The 23,898-nt window shown below is 33.3% G+C and overlaps 1 protein-coding gene across 6 annotated transcripts in view; it reads left to right on the forward strand.

Annotated features, from left to right (window-relative positions):
* The window catches only part of LOC118189173 (uncharacterized), a 298,250-nt gene that overhangs the window by 139,418 nt on the left and 134,934 nt on the right, over positions 1-23,898 (forward strand). For all 6 annotated transcript variants that reach the window (XM_085808704.1, XM_085808699.1, XM_085808700.1 and 3 more), the window contains one exon: positions 13,783-13,837. Coding sequence is in view for 4 of the 6 variants with exons in the window: in XM_085808699.1 (XP_085664825.1) it covers positions 13,783-13,837 (55 nt within the window). In the remaining 2 variants the exon portion in view is untranslated. The remainder of the gene's footprint in view (positions 1-13,782; positions 13,838-23,898) is intronic.

The following is a 23,898-nucleotide window of genomic DNA, read 5'->3' on the forward strand; positions in this document are numbered from 1 at the left end:
ATATACATATGATTAGCATTTCATGGCATGCCTACGTTACAGGCATAAGTAATGATTCCTCGATAGTAGTATAAAATAATAGATTAAAATGTCAATATTTCATTCGGAAATCCCGTTTTTGCGAATACTAATTACTTAATCTGTAAGAAAAATTTTAACTTTCCTTGTTTATTTTTTGTGAGGGAAACGTTAACTCTTCATCTTGGTGTTTAATTCCTTTTTTTAATTTAAAAGTTTTCATCACTTAAGTCATAATAATGCAACTCTCCATAATGTACTCAAAGAAAGGTAATGTTATTTTATTCATAAAATATATAGGGAAGGGAAAGATTTGTAATTTTTCCTGTTACTGCTGATGAGAAAAGAGAAGGCATGCATATCGGTATGAAAATGGCCTTTTAGAAATGAAACTAAGAATGTAAGTTCTGTCATTCTTCAGAGTTCGCTTTAAATTTTTGTTCTCTTTTTTACTTAAACTATCAAAATATTTCGCTCTTAAATATTCTGCCCAGAGCCTTAATTAAAAAAAATTAAACACTTTTATCGCTCATACAAATATTTGTTATCTCGTAAACGTATCTTGATTCTGCATATTTACTTTACAAACTTAATAATACATACATCTAATTGTTTTGACTGATAATGTTTGCAGATTGTGTAAGTGTGCTGTTTTAAAGTTTTTTAGCGTTCCTTGGTTTGTATTTTAGCGTAATACGCTTGTTATTTTGAAAGTTGTTGTACTATCAATGACAGTTCCCAATCGTTATGCGTGGATGTGTAAAATAGAAAACGATAAATTTGTTGGGTATTGATGGTGTAATTTTGTGTATTTCCGGTTTGTTATCACAGTTACTTTTCCTTTATTTGCATCGTAAAAGGGCCACGCCGGAACTGTGGTGTACGGATGAAATTGCATATTCGAGCATAACTCATCTGGATCACGAGAAGCACTGTTTTAAAAACAAAATTCTTGTTTTGCATATTTACTCATGCAAAAGCGGAAATGGTTGATTTAAGATTGGTTTCAAAGAATCCGTAAGGATTCTTGGTTACTGCTTTTGTCATAGTAGAAAGAAAGTGTTGTAGTGAGTGATGAATTTTTTAGAACGTTTTACCATGTACGTTTCAGTAAGCATTGAAACTCTATATGTGAACAGATTTTTAAGTTACATTTAACTTATTATTTCCATACTAATATTGCATTTTATTTAAAAATGGCAAATGTTGTGCAGAACATTTTATTTTTCTCCTCATATTTTCAGTATCCTAAAGGATAGTGAAATTTAATCGCAAGATATTGTTCAAACATTTTTAGTACTAGCTGTCGTTCAAATTTTTCAGTGTATTTTAATGCATGAATTGAAAAATTGTTATTCTTGTATGTAAGTATGAAATTAAAATAGATAAGGAAATAAATAAAAATAAAATGACGAGAAAGAGAATCAAATCCCTAAAATTGTTGGCTTATTTTCTGATTTGCAGTTTCCGACAAAAGTGACAAGATGAGAAATTGTTTTCGTGAATTTCCGATTATGTATTTATATAGTATGAGTTTCTGCTAGAATGACATTCCTTTTTGAAACAGATAACCTACCGAGCTATAAATTAACTGCTAAAGCAGTCTCACCGAAAAAAGTAGATTTCTTTTCTTGTGACGGGACTTTTCATTATTAAATGTTTTTCATATCCGTTTCATTCTTTAGTTTCTAATTTTTTTGTTTTATTTTTTTTCTTAATTTAATTAAGAAAATTTCCTAAATTTTGCGAAGTTTATTTAAAATTTTTAAATATATATATATATATATATATATTTAATACTAGTAATTATACATTTTATAAATTATCTTTAAAAAATTTGAGATAATTTTTTTTTCTTTTTTTTAAGGGTTGAGATACAATTTTTAGTCCAAAGGGGCTTTATCTCTGAAGGACTATTGTTTTCGTTTTGCGATTTTGCGTTGAATCACTATAAACGGCAAAATACTTTTCAAACTGTTGCCACCAAATGTTAGAGTCCTGCATTATATTTGAAGAAATTAAGTAATGAAAAATCTGCATAAATGTATGTATATTTCTCGCATTGTGATAAAACAACGGTACATTGAGCCGTCGAATTTTGAATGACGTAATCCTCCTGTGAAAGACCAAATTTGTGCGTGTGGAAGACCAAATTTGAAATTTAGAATTTGTTTTATTAACAATTTCCTATTTTGTAAAATTTTAACGAATTTTTGATTAACAAACTCTAGGATTTCAAAGCGAGCAATAGCAACGAAGCCAGAAAAATTATTTTTATCTCCAGTGCGTGAGTCTCTGTATCGGAAATTCTAAATATATGCTCATTTTAAAACTATTTTGCGATATTGCTGTTGAACTGAATTTTATAGTTTAAGTGCGAAGAACGTGTTATTTAATAAATAAATGTAACACACAAAATGTTAAAAAAAACGCCCCTTTGGACGTACTTTTAATTCTGTAACTTTTTTTTTTTTTTTTGTGCTGCAAAGTATTAAATGTAGTCATCCGTTCTTAAACAAAATATTTCTAATAGCCCCTCTAGTGTTCCAGTGCATTTAACTTTTCATGTGCATGAAATTAGCTTTATTCCGTTCAGAATTCGTAGTAGCGGTTCGTTATTTACTTCCGCATTGTACAAATTAGCTATTTCGTTCAGAACTTTCTTTTGTCTGTTTCCGAAAGAGCTGTCTCACTTTACATGACTGTTAAATATTAAAGGTCGTAATGAGAATTCTTCCCACCCTTACAAAACAAAATCAAGGGTCGAGCCTCCACCATTTCTCAACTAAATGCAAGTAAAGTGTCGTTTTAGACAAAGATTTTCAGAAACGTTTTCTTCAAAATTTGCTTATTACTTTTCTCTTTTATAACTCTTTTTTTTTTCTCTTTGCTAACTCGTTTTGCTATATAATATGTTTTAATAATGTTGGTAAAATTTGTGTTGTTGCTCAATATGTTGCTGTAATTTTCAGCAAGACATACTTGTTTACCTTACAAAAATTACTTAAATATGAAATGAAAAGTTCACTCATTCATGCAGAAGTAATCAGGCAGTATTTCTGTCATGCATCATGAGATTAGTTATGGAGTAATAAAATGCTAGTATATCCAGAAATAAGCCGTTTAGCACTGAACACGATCTAAGAATAACTGAATATATATAATAATTCGGATATACCTTTTGTGTTAAGCATCATGCTCTCCTCTCTTGATCGCACCTAATTATCAAGTGGTGAAGACCTCTGATAGTATGACCTGGGTTCGAACCTCGGCGAACGGTCAGCTGCGTAGATATTTTCGGCATGCGTAAAACTGCTAGGAGATCCGGTAGGTACTCTCAACTGCGCGTCAAAAGATACATTTTTGGGAATATTGGCTTCCATCCAAATCTGATTGGTTGATCTACTCGAAAATCTTCCAGAAGTTATTTTCTGCCCTTCCTCTCTTACGTGAAATACGTCTGCAGGCGAAATATTTTCCCCTAGCCTAGTAAAATGTCTCGGCTACGTACGCCAAACGAATCACTCAACATACCTATTTCGGCTAGAAGCCTTTCGTCTTCAGTCTATTACTGAGAGAAATGCGCTTCTTGAAATTATATAGTTGCTATATTTGATAACCTCATGATATGGATAAGATCCAGGTTTCCTTGGAAAGCCGTTCACGAAGTCATCTCTACCCTTAAGCTGGTAGCAGAATGAATATATCTTGCCGGATGGGCAACAGTTAACCTTGAAAGAACTGTCCCAAATGCTTTCCACATATGCTTTCAAAGGCTTTAGCGATATTATAGTCACTCAGGTGTGTTATGTAAAGAAAGCAGCAAATGTTATTCAGCGCGTAATAGCTTTTATGGAAACTAAATTAGCCGAATAGCAAAAGCATTTACGCGAGAGCCTCTGGTTTGGGGTATTCTTACCGCATTCTTTAGCTAATATTTTGCGTGATCGTTGTTGAGTACATCTGTGTAATGGATCGAAAGTCTACAATTTCGACTGCTGCTGGAAGTCTAGACTGTGGCTGAAACGCTTAATACGGCGAAACGTTTTAAAGACCAGACAGAAACTCGCTTTTAATTCAGTAATTGCGAGGCATAAATCTCCTTTTTGCGTTGCGAATTTGTTTTCCAATTACGAGTTTTCAATGTTGTTGTAAATTTACCGTGTATTGTTTTTCTCTAATCCTTTCTCAAATTACTATCATTTTAACAGTTAACGAGCAGACGAAAAACAACGCTCAATGTTTTTATAGTTAACATATTACAGACTGTTTTCCGGGCTTTCAGGTTTAAAAAAAGCGAAAATTCTAGGTATAATTTTTCGTTTGTAAAGTCAAGATATTTAGCACCTGCGCGTTGAAAATGCATTTTTGCTCGTATCTTTTATGCATGCACTTCCATTTCTATGTCAGTATTTTTAGGTAAACTGGAATCAGAAATTGGTTATTTAACGTTTTCAAAGATTGGATTACTTGGTTTTAACATTAATAAATGAAAAGTTGATGAAATATATTTGTGACCTGTAGTTAGCAGCTGCATTTTTGCAATAGTTGAGCCGTCTTCTGGCATACATTATGAAACTAATGGCGTAGATACTCAATGTATAATTTGTCAGTCTCTTTCTTCGAATGTTGCTTTCGCACGAAAATTATCCGAAGGACTCGCCCCATGGGGCGCCATAAACTTGTCGGTTGGGGGCCTTGCATCTCACTGAGATGACGGCGCATGCAAGGCAGTTGGGAAATTAAATTTCTGGATCCGCGTTTACGATTCGTATGATTCACTTGGTAGGCAGCAGCCCGAAAATGTAGTCGTAAAACTGCTGTTATAAATCTGCTTTTACCAGCTCAGTCTCAGATAACTTCTCCTATAAAATTTCCAACGTTTAGCGAAATAGTCTTATGAAAATAACCCGAAGTACAAAATTCCTTTTATCAAAGTGTTTGGACGTTGCCATTATCAATGGAAATCACTCAATTACTTAACGATCTTACGCAACGTTATCTGCTATTTATACCTTATTAAAGGCTTTAGAATTCTTCAAGCGAATATCAGTATTATAAAAGTAATCTGGGTTACAAAAATTGACATTAAAAGAGTCGCTTTGAAGAAGATAAATGCAATTTTTAACAGCAGTATGAGGTTAATATCATGAACTGTATTAATATAGATAATGAATGAATATTAATATTTTTTTTAAATGCAGATAATTAAAGCAAAATGAAGTAAAATTTTTTAATATTTGGCACTGTTGCTGAGCACTTCACATAGCTCATTTTCTTATTAAATTCATGTGCATGAATTAGAGTAAAAGCAACGTGTTGAATTTATGTTGTTTCAACTTCAGTTAACGTGTCAATACCCATGCTAATAAAAAGATGATGCTGGTAAAATAAACACAAGTAACAAATAAGTGCACTTATTTGTTCCATACATTGCACTTTAACAACGATCTGAAGATTTGTGTTTCTTCGTTTCTAAATATGACATGAAATGTAGAACATCATATTTATTTCAAATAATTTGAATGGCATTAAAATAATGGTTTTACCCTTGTGTAACGTAAATTCAGGCCAGTTTTTCTAAGAAAGTTCTCCACGAAGGTATTCTTCTCTTAAGGCAGATGGATCTTAAAGAAGCAAACCTTAAAATAAGAAATATAGTATTAAATTAAATGAAGAATCTGCTTAGATAGTTGAAACAGAATATAATGTTCAATTTCAAATATATTCCCTAGTGATGAAGAATATAAGATTAAAAACTCTTGGGGAACCTGAAACTGACCGTAATATCTGCCACTGATTCTGAGAGTCACTTTGTTACATCATGGGTACTGGTTCATTCATTTTATTTTAGGCAAAGCAGAAGAGGCCTATTTAAGGAAAACTGTTTTGGTTTAGTTTGCTTGATTATGTCAAAGTACGCGATGGCTATCTGCTTAAAGGAAGGAATGCCTTCATGGAGATCCTTCTGAGGGAAATTGGCTGATATCCATTTTAATCCTGCGAAAACTCACCCGCTGGTGAGCCTGAAAACTGCTTCATATCTTGTCGCGCACGCAGGTAACCTGTTCGTTGGGGTTCATACCTGGGTCAACTGTCATCATGCATCTGTCGTACCACTTGGCTAACTGATTGATGACCTGTTACATAGACGCACTGTGATTATTACAGACGAATTATGTTATACTGTTAATGTCCGACTGTGCCATGAAAAAAAGGGCTTTTTCAGTTGCCATTAAATAAATGGCTGTAAATGGTTTCTTCTGAAGTTCTTGGTATTACCATGACTAAATAAAAGTCAACTTTTTTTTTTTTTTTTTTCTTTTTTTTTTTTTTTATCCCACTTACAGCGAGAAAACTTACTATCTTTATCAGCTCATATTGATTATAGTAAAATTTTTTTGCACATAAGAAATAGATCTCGCAGTTATTTCTCATAAGCAAAATACTAATACAATCAAATACTTTAAAAAGTTTTATTGATAATACTTATTTTGAAAACAGGAACACTGTTATAAGAGATAAGAATAAGGCATTTAATTTAACGGGCCCATTGATGGTGCTCAAATTTTTTGGCGCATGTATTCTAATAACGAATATAACCAGTAATTTTTAGAATTGATATAATACTTATACGCTGTAAAACAAAATGACAAAAATAAACCAGAGCTAAATTGAATTAAATGTACACCAATATGCAAAGGATTATTTCAAAGTGAAAATTTTTGTTATCAATTAATAATTAGTGAAACTTACTGAAAGTTTTCTTGTTTACGGAGACTTATAAATTTAAGAAAGTACTTATTCAAGACATTAAAATTTTAATTTTAAAATTAAGTAACACTGCAATTTAATTTTTACTGCGGATTAAAGTTAAGTAACTTAAAATGCATATATATTAGTCTATCGTTATTTACCTTTCGTTTTAATTTCTCTCCTCCCCCCACCGCGAAGGGGGAAGAAAATAGTGTGTATACTCATAACGTATGCGAAAGCAAAACATTCTGAAACCCCCTACGGTGAGAACGTTGCAGACGGCGGATACTTTTTAGAAGTGGTTTACAGTGTTGAGAAAGGGGCAAAATTAATGATAAACCTCGATTGAAAAGACCAAAAGAATTTTATAAACTAATAACACTTCTAAACTTGTCTCAAACTATTTTAAAATTAGATGGGCCTTTTTGCAAGAATGTAATAATTATGAATATATTTTTCGATGAATTCATTTGTAGTTTAAAAGTTCATGACCTTTTGGAAATGTAGAGAATACTAATTTTCTGTTTCCTGAGAAGAGTGCAAGTACATCTTGTATATGTAAGTTGGGTATTGTTATAGACAAGAATTGAGTATTGAGTATTTTGACTTTTCGAAATTCAGTGGTGTCATTAAATTTTGAATTATATGCTATAAGCAAGTCAAATGTTTTTCGGAATATAGTAGTAATGTATGAAATTTTATCTAGAGGTTATATAGCTAAAAATAAAACTACGTGTTGTTCTGATTTTGTATATTTTGAAGTCTGATAACCAAATATATATTCTGAACACCTGCTATAATTCGTTGTTAAAAATAAACTCTCCACCACCAAGGGCCGAGTAGTTAAGACAGCTGGAATAGTGGTAGTTTGACCTGCGTTCTAAGCAAGATTGGATTTTGTTTATTTGATTACATCAAAGCACACGAGGCTATCTATGGGAGGAATGCCTTCGTAGAGGACTTTCTAAGGGAAACTTGCTCATATACTCGTTTCATATCGTTCGAAGCAAGAAGGAACGGGATGGGCGTATCTCGTATTTTTACCTATGTGAAACATCGATACAAGTTAGCTTCCCTCAGAAAATCCTCCATGAAGGTATCCTTTCATTTAGAAAAATAGTCTTCGTGAAACTTGTCATACCAAAATAGCCTAATCGGGAAATCTGAAAAAATATTTCATTTAATGGATTAATAAAACCTTTTAGGAGTGTAAGGAAAGACTTCATCAGTTAAAACAGGCCCACCAGCGGCCGAGCGGTAAAATCGCTGAACACTGGTAGTTCGGTCCGAGGTTCGAATCCCGCGAACGGGCTGGCTGCATGGGCATTTTCGTGGTTTTCCCCATGTGTAACGTGTATACGAGCGAGTTTCCCTTAGAAAGTCCTCCACGAAGGTATCACTCCCCTTAGGCATATAGCCCTCGAGGCTTTACCATAATCATACACACACACACACATCAGTTAAAACAATAAATATGTAAATGAGCTAAGTTTACCAATTTTGGGGGGAGAATACTAAACCTTCTGTAAAAGTTTTTAGAGCCTATTAGGTTATTTTGAAGCAGGAGACACGAAAAATGAGCAGTGCCCTTCGGGGCTCGAACCTGGATTTCTCGAATGCGCGCCGAGTGTGCTACCAGTACACCAAGAAGGCGGGAGAAAGAGAGACAAAATACCTTGTATACACCCGCGTTTGAAGGGGGACTGGGGATTAGGGAACCCAATCGCCAAATCCTGGTGGTGACGAATTATATCCACCTTTTAGTTCGGGCGCCACTGTAGAGCCTTTTAGGTTATTTTGAAGCAGGATACATGAAAAATAAGCAATACCCTCGCCGGGACTCGAACCGGGACCTCTCGAATACGCGCTGAGTGCGCTACCGTTATACTACGAAGGAATGCTCGAAGTAGGGAGAAAATAATCTTGAGTAATTTGAACACAACACATGTTCCTTTGTTATCTTTTTCTTTCGTGCTTGGCGTTGAAAGTTTTTATTTTTTAAATTTTGATTTATTTATTTATTTTTTAATTTGCTGTTGTTGAGAAATTAGTTCCTTAATTTTGGAAACAGCTTTTTCTTTCTTCATTATTCTATGCATAAAAAGTTGTTTAATTTGTGACATTATTCCTGAAAAAGTATACATTTCACTTAGCAAATCATTTTTTAATTTTCCTCCTTATTTATTGTTCTGAGATTATTAATTTTTGTGACAGAATGCGTAGATGAAGGATATGACGGTGGAAGTTTTGTAGAGGAAAATGGAATGTTTTTCTTTTTTCTCCCTCTCCAGAATATACGCAATTTAATCCTTAACCTATTGTTTAACCTGTGAATATACGTGCATATTAGAACATAAATCAAGTGATTGAGCTGAAAAGGTGTACATTTCCCACACTTTGGGCGATTTTTATAATCCTTTGTTTACCGTCTTAATTCTATATCGTGTAGAAATATATATTAATGCCATAAGTGACAGCATTATGATACATACGCTTCACCTTGTTCACCAGATGTTGACTCACTAAACAACACTTGCATGGAACTACTTCTAGAGTTTTCTTTTATTGTGAGTTTTGATAAAAACTGGTTTTGCAGTGATTTTCGGTTTCTTGACTTTATTTAGAACTTCTGACTATTCATGGCCTTATAAATTGTATTGTTTTTCTGCTGCTGTTGACCACGAATGCCGAAACTAAAATCATGGTAACTAATTAATTATCACTATTAATACAAATTAATTAAATAGCTTTCTACAATTTATATTTGTGGACGTATTTTCTAAATTATCTCAAAGATGCAGCTGCTATTCTATTCTGTGATCTTTTGTAACTACCCATTGTACGTAATTTGATGCTGTACAGAGAGAAGTGTCTTCGTCGACGAATTGAAAATTCCTTCCAGAATCCAGTATTAAAATCTCCTGAAATGTGATTAATTAGTTTCATATGAAGTTGTCAGATTATAAAGTTGGCTGTGTGATCTGTTATAATATTCATTTGGACATGTTTTATCTCAACTCTTCAATGGATTATCGAGTTTAAGAATTAATGTTAACAGAAAATACGAACCGTATAATTAAATTTCTTATATCATGGATTCTCTAGTTAACTCTTTTAAATTCAGGTAAAATAATATGACTTTTTAAATCGTAGATACCTTAATGTCCTTTTTTTAGTTTTGAATGCAATTAATTGAGCAGTGAAACTTTTAGTTTTAGTTTGAAACTGAAAGATATCAAAGCTGACTGCGTTATCTGTTGTAGTGTTTATTCGCAAATGTTTTATCTTAACTCTTCAATGAGTTATCGAGTTAAGTACAGTCATGGGCAAAAATTTTCAAATTTTGTCTGTTTTTACGAAGCATATTGAACATAATGTACTAATTATGACGAAGAAGAATTATGCGAATATTCAGAGTCGAATACGTATGCTTACACGTGCGTCTGTGCGGAGCAGTGATTGTGGAGAGAATATATGTGCACAAGGTGTTTTCGGCGATTTGCATGCTGGTAGTTTCTCATGACATACGCCATGTTTCTCTCAAGAGTAGGGTTAATTTAATAAGGTTCAGGTAAAATAAATAGCTACGAACGTATGGATGAGGGAATGAAAAAGAGAATTGTATCTAAATTGGAGGCAGGTCATTCACAAGTCTCGGGTGGCTACAAAGCTCAATTTAACACCCATAACAGTTAAAAGTGTGGCATGCAGTTTGTGGAAACTGTTTCAAGACACTGGATTCATATCAAGAAGATCTGAGCAAGGTCGACGAAGATCCCCAACAATGAATGAGAATCATTATTTGACACTTTCAGCGTGGTGACACAAGACTGCTATTATAGCTTCACAGCTCTCGTGTGAGCTCTATGCTGTTTTTAGAGCACTGGTATCACGGTCTACAGTTACCCAAAGGTTTGCTTCGTAAAATAAGGCTGTATGCCGAAATACCTACTGTCTGCGTCTCGCTCACTGCAGCATACAAGAGATCGCGTTTAGCGTGATATAGACAACCTGCGCCTTGAACCAGACTTCAGTGGAGCGCCATTCTTTTTAGAGATGAGTCGAGATTCGGCATGGACATTGATTCTCGGCTTACCTATATCTGAAGAATGGAATAGGGGAAAGAATCATTAGATGATGAAGGTGTAATGGTTTGGGTAGACATTATGTTAGACGGCCGCACAACCCTGTCTGTATTTAACAAAGGTTTCCTGGCTGCTTTGAGTATAAAGAGAATATCTTAGGGCCCAATGTTTTGCTTTTCGGGTGCGTAGTTGGCCCTGGGTTTCTGTTAATGAATGATAATGTTTGTCCGCATAGGGCTCTGCTGGTCTACTATTATGAGGATATGGATTGCCGTATGGATTGGCTAGCCAGATATCGTGACCATAATTCCTACAGAGCATGTCTGGGATGCTTTTCAAAGGGTAGTATTATCTTGCCATCCTTCTCCGAGAACCATCCCTGAGTTTAAAACTGTCTTACAGCTGGCACTGGGATCGACTGCCACAGGGAATCTGCAACTGCTCCTGTTCCGTATGCTGTCACGCTGCGCGACCTGTGTGGTTGTGAGAGAGGATCATACCGCATATTAGACTCATTTTCAGTTCGATATCACGACCGTGGACTGTGGGTTTTACTGATAATCATGCGTACATAAAATGACTTTTGAATGGTACATCTCTTTGTTACAAATTTATATTAATACCAAGTTTCTTTTAAAATCTGTCCATTAGTGTTTTAGAAATTCCACGTAGTAAGCACTTTTTCCTGATTTGCACGCGAGTATATAATGGTAACATGAAATAATCATATAATAAAATTTCTCATATGTTCAATGTTTCAGGTAAAATACTAGGACTTTTTAATTCGTAGTTATTTTAACGTCCTTTAATATTATGGATGCAGTTAATTTAAATAAAGAATTTTTGAGTTTTAGCTTAAAACTGAAATGTATAATATGAATATAATATTCTGAAATCTATTACTCATTTAAGAAATATGTGATTATTTTTATAAATTTGAAAGCTGTTGAAATGATTTTAAACTGAGTGAAACAGAAAATGTGAATCTTGTTTGTATAAATAGTTTTCTTGAAAATGCTCTAAATTCGTGATTTCGAAAAAATGCCTCACCAGATTAACGCGATGTAAAGGCCCACCAGCAATCGAGCGGTAAAACCATTGAATAGTAATAATTCGATTCGATTTCAATTTCTGGGAACGGGCTGGCTGCATGGGAATTTTTCTCTCTATGTGTAACGCGAATACCAGCAAACTTACCTTCAAAAGTCTTCCGAGAAGGCACTCCTTCCCTTTAGCATATAGCTTTCAAAAGCTTTACCATCATATAAAAAACATACAATCTATATTATAACTTTTCTGAAGAGTGTTATCTGACTAGAAGTTTTAATTGATTGACTTGTAGACTACATTCCTATCATTTTAACTTTTTTGAAGATTTTTATCTGACTAGAAGTTTTAAATGATTAATTAAACTTCGAAATTTTTTTAAATGATGGAGTTTTTAGTAACCGTTTCATATGAAATAATTTCTTTACACTATTTTTTAATTAGTGGCTGCATTAATGATTTATCTGTATTAATTCTGAATGATTTTTGTACTTACTAATTGATATATTAAGTATTTTGGTTTCATTCGTAATATTGTTCTTCTCTTCGTATAACCCTTTTCTATAAAATATTTATAGAAACTGGTAACATACCAGTTCTCCAAGCACCTGTCTAAATCTGTCAGAAGCCACGGAAATGACCTTCGCGCCTTCATGCAGTAAGTCCTGCAAATATAATGTTACAGTTCACTACCGCACGTAAAAAAAATTCTCTTCTTTGATTGTGCAAGCATTCCAAGGCACTTTTTGTTTGCATTAATTTCTCTTCCCTCCTACACTATTTCAACTCTAGTCTGCTTTAGTATATGATCTTGTTATTAATTATGCTTTGTTAGTAATTATACATGTTATAAAAAATTATTTCAGAAACGTTTCATTTAATGAAATATGCTTAGGTTATGTAATTAATGTTTCTTATTTGTAAAGGCTAATATAACATCTTCAAGTTTGCCTCGTCGATGTAATATGTGATGTTCTGTCATCTACACGCACTATTCAGGCTGATCTATATACTGTTAACTTATAGATCTGATTATATATATATCAATGTATTACATAGCTATTAATACAGTTTACTATATAATCAATAAATCGGATATATAATCAGGTGTATTTAATCTGCATCTGCTATATGCGGATACTGGTAGACAAGTTTACATTTCGAAATTTAAAATATTGTTTTACCTACATTAGTTAAAGTATATTATTACGTTATTTAAATAACTAACATTGTAATGAAGTATCACGTAAGTATATCGATTTTTGTAATAAAATTGGTTTCGGAGGGCCACGCAAATTAATACAAGGCGCAGATTTCAATTAAAGAGTGAGGGAGGCTGTTGATTAATAAATCGGGTAAAGATGGGAAAAAAAAAAAAAAAAAAAAAAAACCTTAAAAAAAGAGGGGAAGAGGGAAGAACATGACGAGAAACAGTAACAGAGTAACCGAGTGTAAATTTGTTGCATAGTGTCTTATTCCTTGTAAATACATTAATTTTTCTCAATGCTTTCGTTACTCGCACGCATTTCTTTGGAGGAAAGAGAACAGAGCGCCATCTGGTAGACGAGTAGTAAAATTAAGAGAGAGAGCATAGTTTGTTTGTATGTTATTTCTTTAATATATTTTATATACAGAGTGACTGAAATGTAAATGTTTTTGCGAAATGAAGTAGACGATAAATATTTGGTAGAAGTAGTCTTAAGCACTTACAGTTAGTATATTATTTTGTAAACGTGTAATTTCGCAAAGTTCTAATGTATAAGCAAATTAGATTTAGAAACAATAACTAATGAAAGTGAAATTAAGTTTTGATTAGGTACATATGATTATAGTAAATCTAGATTTTCTAAACATTTGTTATTTGTTTATTTTATAGAAAGGTACCAAACTGGTGATAGGAAAAGACGATTCTTTCTGCATCCGTTTCCAAGGTAAGTTTATATTCTTACTGTGTATGAAGTTTTGTGAGCGTCCATTCGCTGTAAAGCTCCAAGATTATTTTGTATTCAAACGTAAACATCACATAAATTATATTAATTATAATAGGGTACTCTTCTGTTATCGGGACCAGATTCAGAAATGTATATGTGCATTGATTTATGTGTTCATGTCACTGTTGTGCGCATTTACATGGAAGAATAGTCGCCACAGCCTACTCTAAAGAGAGCCGGCCAACCGGTATAGTGGTTAGCGTCGCTGACTGCCGTAACGAAGGGCCCAAATACCGCAGCGTGCGGCATGGGCACTCTAAATATGCGGCGAACCGAAAGTCCTCTCGAGAGGTTGGTGGTAGGGGAAGAGCGTGGAGGTAGGAAGTTAGATGGAGTGGCCCTAAACCGGTTTCCCCATACCCTGCTTTGAAGCACTATCGATCCCTTCGTTGGTGACCAAAACATTCGGTAATTTACCATTAAGTTCAATGGGTTTTAACACGATCGGATGTAAATATTTTTTAATTACGTCGTAAATATGCGTATAAATGTATGTATTTTCCTTTTATACAATACTTCAGAGTCCTAAAGTATATGAAAAGAATACATTTTTTAACAACACTTCATTCTGAACGGAATTAAATGCTATACTTTTCACAGAAGAGTTTGCTGAGAATTGAGTTTGAATGAAATATTTTCACAAGTTTTCGTTAGTTACATTAGAAAGAAATTTTAAGGTAATTCGATTTTATTCGGTTAAGGATTACAAAAATTAATATCGAAGTTTATTGTATTATTAATATTAAAATTACGCATTATTTCTTTTCTATTTATAGAGCTTCTTCCTAAAATATACTTTCTCATATATGACATGATTTTTTAGCTTCTGAGGCATCTTTTAAATCGAAAACTATAAGTCAGTTTATAATTAATGCTCTACTCGGTCCATTTCAAATTAAAGCACCTTTTCATTTAATAGGGAAATACTTTAAATAGTACTTAACTTCCTCTGACTATTTCTGAAAGAGAATAAAATATGGATCATTTTTTAAATATTTTTTTAAACTTGTAACTGAGTTATTATAAAATGTAAGGGGAATAATTCGTTTAATTATACTTATCAGATTTTTTTACCCTTAATTTCAACAATGCATATTCCAAAACTCTTCTTTATTAATTAAGTACGCATCTCATAGAAATTGCTTTAGAATACCTTTTAACAGACTGCTTTCCAGTACGAACAATTCTTGCTTAAATAGCTTTAGTATTTATTAACAGGATGTCAATTTATAGTTACAAGTCAATGTTAAGGTTATTATATATTTAGATAATATTTATAATCATCATAAATTTAGATACATTTAAAAATTAGGTTTCTTCACAGTAGCTTTCACAGTTGTTTATGAATGAATAAATTCTTCATTTCAAATACATTTATAAATAAGTTAATAAATATTTACGTATTTTGTTAAAGGCAGATACATACTTTTTGCAAGCACATGCATAAATACCCATACATATTTCATATTTTTCATTTCCGGCATGTGGAAATCTTTAATTTCTGTGCATTCTCTATTTTTTTCGAGTAAGGTAATTTACACTAATTTTAAAAAGTATATGTTACAATAATATTGTGGATGTGAAAAAAAATTTATTTTATTTAAAATATTTTAGTGTTTGGAACATAAAATAAAAGTAGCGACTACTCTACCAAGGGTATCGAAAGATGTATACAGTTTTAAAGATACGGTGAGGTATTTTTCATTCTTTAAGCATAACATTTTTTGCTAAATTCTATACTTTTGTAGTTCAACATCTTAGAATTTTATAAAACAAAATCGCTGTTGTTAGTTATCGAAAAATACCAAGATGTGATTTTTGCGTAAATGTCCCTAAACTATACACATTGCTATTATCCATCACACCAGGAATGTTTCGTTTATGCGGAAGTGCCCCGGTTTTCGATTTGTATGGAACTGTCGTGTGTCGAAATACTATCAGACCACTGTCAAGCGAGCTTCTGAATGTAAACAAAAAAATACCTCATCTGGTGACCGAAGCTTCGGAGCAGTGCTTCACTTCTAATGCCAGTTTGACCACTCCTCCCTTTCTTACCTCCATGAGTGTGGTCCATGGAGGTAGGAAAGGGAGGAGGGGCCATTCCGCGCTAGAAGTGAAGCACTGCTTTGAAGCTTGGGTCACCAGACGGGGTGTTTTTTGTTTACATTCAGAAGCTCGCTTGACAAAATTCTGATAGTATTTCGACACACGACAGTTCCATAGAAATCGAAAAAGGGACACTCTCGCATGAAAGAAACATTCATAGTGTGATGGATAATAGCAATTTGTATAGTTTACTGACATTTACGCAAAAATCACATCTTGGTTATTTTTCGATAACTAACAACAGCGATTTTGATTATGAATTTGTTTTATAAAATTCTAAGCTGTTGCACTACAAAAATATAGATTTTAAGAAAATTGCTAAAAGAGATCTGCCAAAATTTATTTTCTAGAAGATTTGAAAAGTTTGAAACTTGATGGCTAAATGTAAATATAAAATTATGTATGTTAAAATATTTGTAATTAGGCACATAGGTCAGATTAAGTTTTTATTAAATAGAGTAACGCATGCAAGGGCTATCTGCCTAAAGAGAGAGATGCCATCGTGGAGGAATTTTGAAGAAAAACTGACCTTTGAGTGGGTATTAAAAATAATACTTATAATTTTCATTCAAATTATATTCATATATATTTTTTATGTAAAACTTTCGGGTGTATGCTAAATTAGTGTAAATTACTTTACACGAAAAATATAGTGAATGCACAGAAAAAGATTTGCACATGCCGGAAATGATAAATAGGAAATATGTATGGGTATTTATGCATGTGCTTGCAAAAAGCATGTATCTGCCTTTGACAAAATACTTAAATATTCATTAAATTATTTATAAACGTATTTGAAATGAAGAATTTATTCACTTATAAACAACTGTGATAGTACTGTGAAGAAATCTAATGATTAAATGTATCTAATTTATAATGATTATAAATGTTATCTAAATATATAATAATCTTAATATTGAATTGTAAACATAAATTGAAATCCTGTTGACAAATACGTTATAAAACTATTTAAGCAAGAATTGTTCGTATTGGAAAGCGATCTGTTAAAAGGTATTGTAAAGCAAATGCTATGAGATGCGCACTTAAGAACGTAATAAAGAGTTTTGGAATATGTATTGTTGAAATGAAGGGTAAAAAAAAAATCTGATAAGTATAATTAAAAGAATTATTCCCTTTATATTTTATAATAACTCAGTTACAAGTTTTAAATAATACTTAAAAAAAAAAAAAAAAAAAAACTTTTTTTATTCCCTTTCAGAAATGTTCAGAGAAAGTCAAATACTATTTTCCTAATAATTCTCTAATTTAAAATGAACCGAATAGAGCATTAATTATAAATTGACTTACATTTTTCGATTTAAAAGAAGCCAAAAAATCATGTCATATTTAAGAAAGTATTTTAGGAAGAAGCTCCTCTATAAATAGAAAAGAAATAATGCATAATTTTAATACTAATAATACAATAAACTTTGATCTTAATTTTTGTACCTTAACCGAATAAAATCGAATTACCTTAATTTTTTTTTCTAATGTAATTAACGAAAACTTGTGAAAATATTTCATTCAAATTAAACCATTCTGAGAAAACTGTCCTGTGAAAAGTATAGCATTTAATTCCGTTCAGAATGAAATGTTGTTTAAAAATATGTTGTTTTCACATACTTAGGACTCTGAAGTGTTGTAGAAAAAGAAAATATATACATTTATATGTATATTTGCGACGTAATTACAAAATATTTACACCCGAACGCGTCAAATCCCATAGAACTCAATGGTAAATGACCCAATGTTTTGGTCACCACGTAGGGATCGCCGGTGCTTCAGAGCAGGGTACGGAGAAACTTGTTTAGGGCGACTCCTTCTTACTTCCTACCTCCATGGTGTGGTCCGGGGATCTCCCACCCCTCTCTCCTTCCACCAAACCAAACGAGAGGACTTTCGGCTCGCCGCATATTTAGAGTGCCGCCATGCCGCACCGACACTGTACATTTACAAGCATCCATGCCTTCTCCGGGATTCGAAATTCGAATCACAGAGAAGGCATGGATTATTTATTCAATTTCTTTAAATTTTTTATTCAATTTCATTATTTTCGCTATTTTCGATTCTAAATCTATGTAATTTATGTATAGTAAGAATGTTGTTGGCGTAATTCATTCTTCGATAATTCCTCGAACCGCAGTAGGCTCCCCCAACCCCTATACCGTCTTGAATGTATATGCGTACGTACATGTGTGTGTACGTGTGTGTACACATGCATACAGACACGCGTACGTACATACATTTCTAAATGCGGTACCGATAACAGAACAGTATTTTAAGAGTATTTATTAAAAATACATCTATTGGATATTAAAACTCGTTGCTATGCCACCTGCAAATATTTTTTTTTTCTTTTTTCCTTTTGTAGGAAGTACGTAATATGCGGCATTACAAACATCCGTTATTAATTTGTAAATAGTACAAGTATTAATTAAGATTAACAATGGACACATCAGTTATAGCACATAAATATATGATGAAGTAGGACTTAGACTGTGTATAATTAAAAATATGATCTAAATTTTCAAAAAGTGAATTTACTGCTTTTAAATTTCCATCATTATAGACTTATAATTTGAAACACAAAAAACACACACCATTTTCAAGTGGCAGTATTCTGAATATCTGCTGAACAGCGTGGAGGTAAATTAAACATCTTATCTTGTGATGACAATAGTTATTTGGTTGGTTTATTTAATTATGGCAAAGCACATAAAATATGGATCATTTTTTAAATATTTTTTAAAACTTGTAACTGAGTTATTATAAAATGTAAGGGGAATAATTCGTTTAATTATACTTATCAGATTTTTTTACCCTTAATTTCAACAATGCATATTCCAAAACTCTTCTTTATTAATTAAGTACGCATCTCATAGAAATTGCTTTAGAATACCTTTTAACAGACTGCTTTCCAGTACGAACAATTCTTGCTTAAATAGCTTTAGTATTTATTAACAGGATGTCAATTTATATTTACAAGTCAATGTTAAGGTTATTATATATTTAGATAATATTTATAATCATCATAAATTTAGATACATTTAAAAATTAGGTTTCTTCACAGTAACTTTCACAGTTGTTTATGAATGAATAAATTGTGAGGATGTTAATAATGCATTTTTAACTTGAAAGTTACTTGCATGAAAATGCTTATGGCATAAGAAATGTAACAGAATATATAAAAAAAGAGTTACACAATAGTAAATCACACACACACACACACACAAAAAAAAAAAAAAAAAAAAAGCTGAATGACATTAAAGAGAAAATGCAATATGGAATTATTCTAACTTCTTTTTTTAACTACTCATTCAAGGATATCCCAGTCAAACAGCGAAGTTTCAAATTTTCAACTTAAATATCTCAGGCAATAAAAAACAAGAAGGATTTTATACATCAGGAGTTGTACATTGCGTTAGCCATGATCTAAACAGTTTTCTAAACGAGTTATCTGCTTAAGGGGAGGGATGACTTCTTGGAGAACCTTAAAAGGGAATCTGTCTTCTATACGAAACTCGTTACAGATCGGGGAAAATACGAAAACGCTCATTTAACCAATCCGTTCGCCAGGATTCGAACCTCGAACCGAACTACAACTGTTCAGTGACTTGGGCCCACCGTTTGGTGGGCCCAATAGTTTACGTGCTTGAACCTGTTGGAGTTATGGAAGAGTACATTATTTTTGGTATTTTACCCTTTCTAACAAAAAATTAAACGTTCTTACAATAAACTTTAAATGAGACTTATTAAGTGTTGATGGGACAGTGGGGGAATTTAAAACTATTTGCGGTGTAATCCGCACTGCAGAGAACGGTGAATCGGAAAGTGATACTTTTGATTACTAAAACGTAATTTGTGTTGTATATTTAATACCTGAGTAACTTCTCTTAGATCAATTTCCCCACTGTATATTATTTTCATTCCTTTCCCAGCCAATGCAAAGGGAAACGGGGGAAGGAATTCTAATTGACGATATTTCGCGGAAATGGAAATTAGAATGAGGATATTATCCGGATTTGATTTCAGCGGAGAGAACGATCTGGTTGCTTGGGTTTATTATCAGTAACGTGCAAACTAAACAATTTTCGCCTAAATACCCTCCGTGAATTCTCTTTCCCTTCTAATACGTTACTAAAATAAATCACCTAATCTAACCAAAATATACCATTATATTCCTCAATACTATCGGCTGTTCTGAATTGTTATCGGTTCAGGAACAGCGGAATTTCAGGAAATATTCCTGTTACGCTCGAAGTTGATATATCATGGAGGAAGCCTACTAATCTGTCTCCATACTTCATACAGAGCGGAGGAGTAGTTATGTTATATTCATGCTAGTGACTGTCGAGGAAATTCTACAGTCTGTTTGGTGGCTGAACAGTAGAGCATCAGCCTACTTCACATTGCCTGTTCGATGCCCGATGCCGTTTGAACAACTTATTTTCGAATCGATAGATCGGATGAGGTTCGAACAATCGTCCTTCCGCTTCCTCGCATCCGAAAAGCCCTGATATTACGACACCCGATAAACTCTAGGGTTTCATCAGAATACGGCACCGTTATTTAACAAAGGGTGAATTAATGACGGCTGCGCTTGATGTCTTCCAGAACATGACTCTGAGAATATAATAAAAGAATGATTCTAAAGTAATAAAGCTATGTGAGGATGTTAATAATGCATTTTTAACTTGAAAGTTACTTGCATGAAAATGCTTATGGCATAAGAAATGTAACAGAATATATAAAAAAAGTGTTACACAATAGTAAATCACACATACACACACACACACCAAAAAAAAAAAAAAAATGCTGAATGACATTAAAGAGAAAATGCAATATGGAATTATTCTAACTTCTTTTTTTAACTACTCATTCAAGGATATCCCAGTCAAACAGCGAAGTTTCAAATTTTCAACTTAAATATCTCAGTCAATAAAAAACAAGAAGGATTTTATACATCAGGAGTTGTACATTGCGTTAGCCATGATCTAAACAGTTTTCTAATCCATTTAATGAGAAAAATGTAAAGTCTATCTGATTATAAATTGCTGTGTGTGATTAATCTTTCACTGGTGTTTTCATTTGCTGGATAACATTAGCGCCTTTAGACACTGGAATCGCAATACGTTCATCATGCTACACGCGCCTAAGTCCCCTCCCCCATTGGCGGCCACTTAGCCGACTTAGGCTTGCTCACTACTATGGCCGGAAGTGGTGGCTACTATAATGTGGAAGCATCTAATAGGTGGGCCACCGTTACCTCCTGTGTAGGGACGGACAGTTGCAGTCATGCTTTCTTTGGATTTCAACCCTCAACAATCTCTGGGCTATTGAATATGCTTTTACGTTTACTCTTTAGTAAAAAAAAAAAAAAATATATATATATATATATATATATATATAATATTTTTTTTTGGAATAAAGTTTTGTAGTAATTAATGCTTAAATATTTTATAGTAAATGTTCCGTACTCAATTATTTATCTTCCATATCTTATGTTTAGGATTAATATTACAAAACGAAATAAAACGGGAAACTTGATCAAATTATTTGAATTGTCATAAAGCAGTTCAATCTTTCAAAAATTTAAACCCCAACTAAATACAACGCATTGTAGTATCTATAATGCATTTTGCGGCTAAATTTAAGAAATTTGCTTAAAGATGTGACTTTTCGTGGTCCATGGATAATAATTATATTGTTACGAAATGCCCAGTAGCAGTAAGATAGCTTCCGCGCAGAGCGGGGTTAGGACTACCAGAATGTCGCAAGGAAAGGCAGGGTGTCCAGATTTGTTGCGAAATCGCCCATTTAGTGACAAACTTGGCAATATGCTAGAGACGAAGTAGGAACATTCGAGAAAGATTTCTTACTGGTGCTCCCGAGAAGGCTCTCAAAGGCAGGTCAAAAGCTATGTATATACCCTGCTTGTATGCGGAGTAGAGTATCGAGAGTATCTTGAGTAGTATTAGAGTATGTCGAGTTCAGTAGTAATGTTTTGAGATTAGCTTGAGAGCGACCGAGCCGAGTCGGGAGTTGTACTTTAGTGCTTTCCCGTGAAGCTGTCTTCACCGTTGTAGCCTGAAGGCAGCATTGCTGATTGTTTCAGCGTGTTTATCGTAGTTTCTTGACGACTGTAAACGTTCTTTAGAACTCTTCTGTGTAATACTGGAGAATAAATTGTCCTTTGATTCAGTTTTAATCAGTCACTCCAGACCCATCCAGATTGAACTCGTAGAATGCAGCAGTATGTAGGCGTCAATGGTCGACTAGCTAAAACTGCGAAACATTCATAGTTAGGCTGTATTCTTCGTGGCTGCTTACAGGGGATTTTTTTGGTTTTTCGCATTTGCAGCATGTAAGTATTAGCTATTCTTCCTTAAAATATCCTCGCCGAAAGTATGCTTACTGTTTAATAAGTAGTTATTTCGTGCTTAGCCTTAATCAGTAAAGCTTGTATGTAAGAATGGACATGCCATTCAAGTCATCCGAGACGAACTGAAAGCATTTATTCAAAGAATAATTGATAATTGAATAATTGATGTAGTTTTCTTATTTAGTAGTTAAAATAATAACTTGCCATTCTTTATGAAACTTACCTCAAGCCTTATTATTATGAAAGTTGCTTTCATAATAGCCTGATACTAAACCAAAGAGATTATATTAAGGTAACCTTCCCTTTTTGTGAGCCTAGTGATTATAAAATGGCAGTTATTATGTTGTAATCAAAAAATGCTTCATTATGGAGATCTGAAATATACGCGCGCTCAGTGTTGAGACTTATTTTAGTTAGGTTCTAAATCCGCGTAATTCCCGCATACTCTAACGCTATTACGAATAAATAAAAGCTCGAATAGAACATTGAATGCAACTTGTTTCAGTTTCATATGAAATCGAATGACGCTAAACAACAGAAGCGAAGAATTAATTCTGAGAGTAACTCCTTTCCGAAAATCCCCACTGAAGCGTTAATGTCTGTTGTGCAACAAATAGTAAGAACCATTCACATTGACTAATGCACACATTTCGCTGATCTAATAAAAGCGTCGTCGCTTTGTAACTGCGAATGCAGCCAACTCGCATTAGATCTGCAGCAAAATAAAACGCTTCCTTAAATTGCGATGAAGATTGAAACCCAAGCATTTTTCTTTATTTTCTCTCTTTCTCTCTCGCGAGCAATGCAATATCGGAAGTTTGCAGTCGTAGCATTCTTTCAGGGAGGAAAAGTTTTCCCCCTTTTAGCCTTCCAGCTATCGGCTGTGGAGCGAATTTCTTCTTGTTATTTACAGGTATTTGCAGATAAGAGTCTTAGTTCGGTACATCAACTGTAGTTATGTTGTACGTAGCGGGACGCTAGACTGAAAAACTATTATATTAATGCATATTAAGGACAAGAAAAGTGACTAAAAGATAGGCGAAAGTTTTATCTGTGATTTATCGTTCTTTGAAATTTATGTTTATTCAAGCTAACATTCATAAAAACATTAATTAACATCCGTGAATCTTTTCTTAACAATCTTACTCCTTATCGCTTGTAACCTACGTTCCGAGGGAGCGACCTGCTCAACTAAGCTTTGTTTTTGTTGTATTATGTATACATAATTTGATTTAATGTTAGAAAGAGCGAAAAAGATGAAAATTCTCATATTTCATCCAGCTGACCAATGCGAGAGGTAACACCACTGAACGCTGATAGTTCGACTGGGTTAAAATTTCGGCGAACGAGCTGGCTGCACAAACATTTTAAATGTCAATAGACAAATAAGGTTAGGCTCTTAACACAAGTGGAAGAAACGAAGACATCAAAGAGAATAGTTCCTTTTAAGTAATCAGGCCTTGTTGCACTACGATAGTTATATTGAAAATAATGCGAGAAATTTATCCTTGTA

This window comes from Stegodyphus dumicola, chromosome X1 (assembly GCF_044657685.1).
Source record: "Stegodyphus dumicola isolate Sdum_Otavi_A_Nest chromosome X1, ASM4465768v1".
Taxonomy (NCBI): Eukaryota; Metazoa; Arthropoda; class Arachnida; order Araneae; family Eresidae; genus Stegodyphus; species Stegodyphus dumicola.